The sequence below is a fragment of the Chelmon rostratus genome, chromosome 21 (assembly GCF_017976325.1).
Source record: "Chelmon rostratus isolate fCheRos1 chromosome 21, fCheRos1.pri, whole genome shotgun sequence".
Taxonomy (NCBI): Eukaryota; Metazoa; Chordata; class Actinopteri; order Chaetodontiformes; family Chaetodontidae; genus Chelmon; species Chelmon rostratus.
The window spans coordinates 13,358,401-13,366,358 of NC_055678.1; the positions used below are offsets into that span (position 1 = coordinate 13,358,401).

The window sequence follows — 7,958 nt, forward strand, 5'->3', positions numbered from 1 at the left end:
ATACATATATGACTTTTGCATATTACCTTTCACCTACCCTCATTCTCACTGCAAAAGTCTTTGTATTTGTAGTATAAGTCAAAACATTCATAGTACACTATTATTCATATTGCATATATTTTTGTGCGCGCACACACACACAAACATAATACCTATATGTAGCTGTATATATCAGAAATGCTTGAACTGTGTTGAACTATGAGACATTTCCTGTGGTCTTCAAAGACAAACTGGTTTTCTGGATATACAGTAGTGATTACTCCAGTGTCAAGTAAAGTTGGATCTGTCAGAAAATTACATTCATCTTGTGTTCAAGCTCATCAAAATGTGTCAGTCCTGACCAATAATTTTGGATATTTGGTGACAACATTAATCTCATTCATACTACCTTATTAATGTTTACGTTCACGACTGCCAAATTAAAATGAATCGTAAGATCATCTTCTGCACTTGCTATAGCCTTACCTTCACTCAGCTTTATTCATTTAAATACAAATATTTGGGGGGAGTGATAGCACATTAAAATGACACAAAAAATCTGTATTAATCACAAAAACACTCAGTCAGTGCAGATCTTCCTGCTAAATATGTCGAGGTAATAGACTCAAGGCCATTATGAATGAAAACTATAGGCAACTGTGTATTTCAAAATGTTTCATTGTTTGGGAACATACAAATGAACATTTCTGTCACAAGAGGAAGTAGTAGTAGTATTTCCATTACTTGCGAATGCGTGCATGCTGCTTCATATTCACAGGATGTCCTTTGCAAACAAACAAGCAAAGTACAGAGAGATGTGCCAGTACAGGAAAGAGGTTGAAAAGGATATCCTCATAACATGCATTTTATTGGTAGACAAAAATGGCATCCTATTCTCCATTCAATCAATATTTAATCTGGTTCACACATTATACACAATGTGTTGATCTAAACAATACTGTGTATTGAAATGTGTGTGTGTGCATAATTTAGGTGTGCAGAAAGACATTCGCAAACATGTGAGAAGACACGTGCCTGCTGGTCGGCTGTGTGTTGCAGGATATGAGAGAAATTGGCCAACCGAGCCCAAAAAAGGCCAGCCTCTCTGCCAGCAAATATCCGGAACATCCTTTCCATCGACCTCAACACTCCAAATCTCCAGGCTCTGTGAGGACCAGGTGGGGACACGTTCACGGTTTCACTGTTTATTGTTGATGCCATGATCATGACTCCAGACCCAGTGCTTGTTGATCTTGTAGCTGTTTCTTCAGGCTCTTATCCAGCAGCACCAGACTCTGTATAGCCAGACTCCGGCAATCTGCATCAGGATCTCCTTCAGCCACATCTGTGGATATTAAAAAGGATTACTGGCAGCTTTAGTGGAGGTGACAACAGGCGAAAAGAAAGCCTAAATCTCTATAATTACAAAAAACAAAATGAAATTTTGATGTCTGTGCTTGCACATAATCCTGGCATTTCTTTGCATAATAAACAATCCTGCAGGGAAAGAAAATATGCCCTTTACATGGTGTCATTAAGCTCCTTGTCACACAAAACAATGTGAAACTACTTTTATCCTCAAAGAGACACAGAGACATCCAGCTGACGATGAGCCTATCACGTCACGGATGAATCGTGTAGTACAGGACATCCTGGTTCCTCATCTCCTTCCCAGAAATGCTCAGTCCAGCTGTGCATGTGAGTGCTGTACATGTTTGTGTATCACTGAGAGGACATCCCTGACAGAATTACATTACGCAGGTGCAGCCTCAGACCTCTGTGCATTTACAAGAATCGTGTTTTAGGGTTAATCTATTATTAGTAACACATAAACAATTCATTGAATTGAATATTACAGGTGGCCCCGTAATAACAGTAGGAGATATTTGAATGAAATGTATCTACAAAATCTGAAATTTCCTTCGTCACCAGCAGTGTATTTTTTACTTTTGTTTTACCTGCCAGCCAAGTTCTGGTCTCAAACAGCTGATCGCTGAGGTCAACTAGCAGATTCTGGCTGTTTATGCTCAGAAACACAGAGCAAACAGCAAAGAGGACGCCTCGTCTCACCATCCTTTAAAAGACACAGATTTCAGGTTACAGTGCAGACTGAAATAAGATAACAAAACATCCTGTCCGGACTTCATACACAGTTATTAGACACATTTTCTAATTCTGAATTAGCAATGTGAAAAAGCACAAGTTGCTATGAAGAGGCTATACAGTCACCCAATTAATATTGATGATTAAAAGGTACATGGTTAGCAGCAGAAATGCTGCATCATAGTGCTCTTAACAACCACAAATAGCTTCCTCAGACTTTCCACAGAGATTTCCACAAATCATACTCACTGGTCAACATGGTAGCGCACCGCCCAGACAAAGTCCAGTAAAGCACGACCCATCTGTGCAGCTATCTGCAAAAAAAAAAGATATCACTCTGTATTAATGTACACATATGCACCATAAACTAATTGCTTATTAGCAGCATAGTAGCACTTCGTCATTACAAAACACTTGAATGTTTGATTCTGCATGACAATATTCTACCTAGAACTACTACTACAACTTACTTCAACTACTACACAACTAGTTAATGGTAAACATGTACATCTTAATAAACTGTGACCAAAGGCCTAATACAAAACTACATAGTGTTTGGTATTAACATACTGTATATTGTGTCAATATCTGTTCCTGGGTTTAAAGGCAATAGTCTGTTTTAAGTCGTAAGATGAGCAACAGGTGCCCTTTACTGATGCTTTCATTTTTAATTAAATACATATATATTGTGTGACGGGGTCAAGTCTCACACCTAAACTTTTGGCACACTGACATCATTGTAAAGCTTCACACTGAGATCATGTAAGACTAGCAAGTACAGATGGATGAAACTACCGGTGCATTGACTGCCAGATGCATGAAGAGGCCCAAGGTGTGGATCAACCTGCCCAGTACCAGGTGGTCACTGCCCAACAGGTCAAAGGTCACCTGAGGCCTAGCAGAAAGGTATTACATTAGAGTTTTAAGATGTCCTCTTGTACACTGTTGTGCTGAGCTTTTGGAAAAAAATGAAAGTACTTACTTGTCAAAATTCCTAAGCAAAGGAAAAAAGAAGTGTCCAGCCACGGGGGCGTAACGGTTAGGGGTGGCCTGAGCTGGAGGGTGTGTGGCCCCCTGAAGCACAAGAGAAATTAATGAAGAGCTTCACTCAAATGCCAAATGTCTACTTAAGGTCTACTTTAACTAGACCTAACCTAACCTTCCTGAGGCGTTTTGTCTTGCTTTGAATCCGCTTCTCTACTTCCTGTCGCCAGTGAACAGGGTTGTCACCAGGGTATGGAGTCACATCAGTGCTGGCAGCGATACCCACAGATGGATCTCTCTTCTTAGTGATTGGCTTAGAGAGCTCCTGCGCTGCCAGAGCAAGGACCTGATAAACCAAAACAAGAGCAGCCTCGTGATTACACTTGTTTGTTCATTTGATGGAAGCACACTCAGCCTCTGTTGTTTTCACCTCCAAGATATCGAGCCGCTGACGAAGACTGTAGTTCAAGGAGTAAAACTCTGTGCTCAAATACTGAGTCACCTATCAAGATACACAAAGAGAAAAGTTCTGTTAAAAAGAGGTAGAAAATGGTGATAAAGTAATTATCATAATCTTGAAAAGGGAACAGAGGTGAAAGATCATACAGGAATACAGTCAGTGACAATGAGCGCCACCATGGTTGCCTGTCTGAGACTCAGGAAGCCATTTATGCTGTATTTATCCTCCAAGTGAAGAAGCACTTTGGTCAGCTGGACACTGATCTGAAAACAAATCAACAAAGAACCATGAACCTTAATGTGGAAAGTGATCAGTACGCGGCAAATATTCCAATTCCTGTACTCGCCAGTAATAGAAAGATATGGATCGGCATCTTCTGGATGACAACAATACCCTCAGAAAGAATTTCTGTTGTGTGCTGCCGTCATACCTCTCTGGCTGCAAAGACGTTCTTCCTCACTAAACCCTCAACGGCCCTCAAACTGAGCTCCACACGCACCGGGTCCTCAGAGGAAATCAAAGCTGGATGGATCGACAGATAAGGAAATATTACAGCTGGAGCAAGTACCTCGGCATTTAAATAGGAGGTGAGGTCAAATACATGGAATCTGTGGAGCCATACTTTCCAGACAGTCTCGTAGGTAGCGGGGTGGAGAGGCTTCACTTATTTCCTGATCGCCAGACATGTCGTACGGAGTGAGCTCATCATCGCTGCACCGGCCAAAAACAACAAACACATCAAATCCCACACACACATTTAGTATAACAGCATCACTGAATGAAGAGCTCATACTTACCTGTCCAGGTCAGAGTCTGGCTGAGGTTCTGACTTATTTTGAGATGATTCATTCTGAGGAGACTTGTTTTTAGTTGTTTCATTTGTCTCTTGAGGAACATCAACTCTGTGGATGACAATGCCTTCAAATATTAGAAATCTATTTAGAGATTCTGACACAATACATCCAGAGTTGATGCAACAGTGACAGAGATGTAAAAACTTCTACCTGTTCACTGGCTCAGCCTCTAGCTCATCATCAGTAAGAGGAGTCATCAGAGAAAGCAGCTCTCGAGTTTCCTCATCCTGATCGTACTACAACACAGCACAATACAAAGTCAGACACAGGTCTTATTCTGGAATTTTCAGTCAAATCATGAATCAAACACTTTGTAGCCTACTGGGTGGACTTGGCAGCTGCCATAACTGTACCTCGAATGTGAGCTTGGTTCCATTGATATCAATGCGAGAGCTCAGGCACTCTCCCACCACCATGCCCATATGCCTGATACGCACCACGCTGCTGTCCAGGTGGCTCTGCATGCCGCCCAGCATGCACTGGAGTAAGTCTGAGAAAACGGGGACACAAAAGAGAGAGAAAGAGAGAGAGGGGGAGGAGCTGATAGCAATCATCTTTATTATCCTTCTATATAATGTCTTGCTGCAGCTGTTAAAAATCAGAGCTTTTTATTGAGTGATTTCAGGCATGAAACACTGTCATTTGTACCTGAGCGCAGCTCCTGTAGCTCAGAGTCTTTCAGCAGACTCACACTCAGCAGTAAGGCCTTGCTGACATACAGCTGCTGCTCTAGAGGTGTGTGCTTCACTGCACTGGGGTTAGCCCAGGCCTGGGACACAGACCGTAACACCTGATAACACACACACACACACACACACACACACACACACACACACACACACACGTCAAAATCATCAATATACACCACAAACAGCAGTTATATAAAGTGTTCCTGAGCTCATGTAGTAACATCCTTTATACAGTCGTGCGTTCACAAAGTGGTGAACCTCGCTCCATCCTTGCTTGTGAATCCTAACTTTTTTCTTTTAATCACGGTTGTATCATATGATGTCATTTGGCTGCTGTACATCGTAATGCACCCACCTGAATGAGCAGCGGCCTTCGCTCCCTGTCTGCTGCGAGGTACCCCAGAACAATTCTTAAGACTTGAGTCTGGAGGAAAACAAAAAATCATTGCTTCATACAATATTTACAGGATACATATATGGTTTACTGTCAGCTGCAAGTTCTTACCCCATACTTGTACTGTAATAGCAGCAGTTTATGGGTGATGACAAACTGGGCCTTTTTATTCCTTAAGACTAGATTCCCAATGATCCTGGCCAAGGCACCAGGCCTGCACCAAGAGGCAAGAGACTGCTGTCATTAAAAGCAGAGAAAAAACTGATAGCTACAGGCCAGGTAAAGGGCTCACTGTTAAAGTGCACATGACTAAAGCTCCAATCATCTTACCCACTGACAGCCTGCACCAGTCCAGTGAGCACACTCTCCACCCAACGCTGTGGAACGCTTTCCAGCAACTTCCAGCAAATCCTCTGCCACACCATGTCTGAGCGTGTGCAGACAGACAGCCGGGGAGCCATGACCGCCAGCACCAGATCTGTGGATAGAAAAAAACAAAGTGGTTCTGTATCAATATGGACTCTGTGATAAACAACCAGGAATACATTCATTTCCTATAGAATTCATGAAAGTAAAACTGAAAGATTCTCATTTCTTTAAATTTATTTGAACTGATACTGGCTGCAACTAATGATTATTTCCATGATAGATTGATTTAGTGCTATTTTTTCCCATAAAATTCATTAATTGCTTGGTCTTCAAATTGTCAGAAATTAGTGAAAAATGAAATCATATTTTCACAAAGCTCAAGACATTTACCAAAAATCAAATACATTAAATGTAATGTGAAACACACAAAAACAACAGTTGTGATTTTTAAGAATTTTCTAATCAATGAATGGTCTATTTTCTTGCTACATATTATTACCACTGTGTAATTTTCACCTGTGGAGGTAATGGAGCTACCCACCGAATCAAGAGGCTTGCAATGTGAACATGGTGACACTATGGCAGGAGACACAATAGACTACAACTTCCAAAAAAACAGTAATTAAACTCACCACTATGGCCCTGGATGCACACTTTTCCAAGTGTCTGAGCCACAAAAGTCAAGGAGCAGTCTGTGCCTTCTGTTAAACAAGTCAGATAAATAGACCGGATCAGAAAAAATAATTTTGATATCAGAGCAATGAATCTTTGACATCATTATTATTATTGCATAACTATTTCAGAGTGTGTTCCCTTGCCTTTGAGCGCTTGGCAGGTCCGCTCCAGGGCAGTGAGCATCTCTGTGGCCAGCAGTGGGTAGTACTGCTGAGGGAGAAAAAGGGGCTTGTTGTTCAGATGTAGCCTGTTGGAGGTGAGGTCCGGCAGTGCCACAATACGTCCCAGCAGAGTCTCTCGGAGCTGGGGAGAGTCGGAGGGACCTGCCTTCTGACAGTAAGACCACAGCAGGTCAGCGAGCCGACCACTCTGAAGGAACCTCTCCGTGATGCCGACCAAGTGGTTCAGATTTGTGCTGGATCTGTGGTGAAGAGATAGGGGAATTAGTGAACAGACAAAGTGATGAACATGTCTCTAATCCCATATCCAACGCCACCCACCTTAGCTCTCCTATTCCCTCCATCAGCACCAGCAGCGCCTGCTCCGGAGGGCCTTTGAGGAACAGGCCATCCCACAGCTCTGCGCGCTGGGCTGCTGTGAGGCTGTGTGACCAGTCGGCCTGGATGTTGTTGACGAGGAACTGAAGGGTTCGAGTGAAGTGACATTTCCTGAACTCTTCCCGGTGAACCGAAGTGGCTCTACTCTCTGGTCCTTCATCCAAGTAAGAGTGGAGTGTTTGAAGAGCGGTGATAATGTCTTTTTTATCTGTGGATGCAGTGAGGGTGCGGAAACACTGGGCCACCGCTAGACGAACCTCAGTATTTGGGGTAAGGGACTCCATCTTTAACTCTTAATAGATTGTTTTATCTCCTAAACAAGATCATTAAAATGACATTTTCACCCTGACAGAATGGTGAACAGTTTCTATAAAGGTGTGACTGCCAGTATCTCCACACAGAAGCACACAACAGTCCACCGTTCATAACAAAGTCTGGATTAGCTATAAGTGTATGTTACATATTAGGCATTTTCAGCTTTATGAATTTAGCTTACAGTCACATCAAGGTACCACACCAATACTTGTTGGGTGTAATGTTAGAGCCTTCACTTGTGCTAATAAGAATTAAGTTCATTGTGTATTCAGGTGAACTCTACCTTTACTGCTAGCTAGCAGTCATTCAATGTCATTAGCGGCTTATTTTCATCAACCTAGAAACGTTATGGTAAGGTTTCAATAATAAGTTAAGTGATTTAGCTTTAGCTGTTAGCCTATCGAAATCAGTACGCACTGAAGCATTTAAAAAAAGCAACAGAATGTTAAATGGCGACTGCGGGCATGATTTACATTCAATGCGATCTTCTAATATTTCTTTCTTTTCTAAGAGAAAATTTTACTTCCTACGGCAAGTTCGCGTTTTTATAAGAAAGTCCCGCCGTGTCGCTTTGCTCTC

The 7,958-nt window shown here is 42.1% G+C and overlaps 1 protein-coding gene across 1 annotated transcript; it reads right to left on the reverse strand.

The window, feature by feature from the left end:
- Positions 1–652: 652 nt before the first annotated feature.
- Positions 653–7,958, reverse strand: telo2 (TEL2, telomere maintenance 2, homolog (S. cerevisiae)). Its single transcript, XM_041962614.1, has 20 exons — positions 7,008–7,958; positions 6,651–6,928; positions 6,465–6,533; positions 5,794–5,941; positions 5,575–5,677; positions 5,425–5,493; positions 5,029–5,170; positions 4,734–4,870; positions 4,531–4,616; positions 4,324–4,428; positions 4,149–4,237; positions 3,957–4,048; positions 3,673–3,789; positions 3,497–3,568; positions 3,242–3,412; positions 3,065–3,156; positions 2,878–2,977; positions 2,332–2,396; positions 1,938–2,053; positions 653–1,324 (listed from the first exon to the last, which is right to left on the reverse strand). The coding sequence occupies exons 1-20, from the start codon at positions 7,346–7,348 to the stop codon at positions 1,203–1,205; spliced, it is 2,514 nt and encodes an 837-aa protein (XP_041818548.1). The 5' UTR covers positions 7,349–7,958; the 3' UTR covers positions 653–1,202.

Coding starts and splice junctions, on each gene's coding strand:
- telo2 (XM_041962614.1), bottom strand. CDS start 7,348: ATGGAGTCCCTTACCCCAAATACTGAGGTTCGTCTAGCGGTGGCCCAG. Junction 3,790..3,956: donor ACGTCTTTGCAGCCAGAGAG/GTATGACGGCAG, acceptor ATTTGTTTTCAG/ATCAGTGTCCAGCTGACCAA. Junction 1,325..1,937: donor GACCAGAACTTGGCTGGCAG/GTAAAACAAAAG, acceptor TAATATCCACAG/ATGTGGCTGAAGGAGATCCT.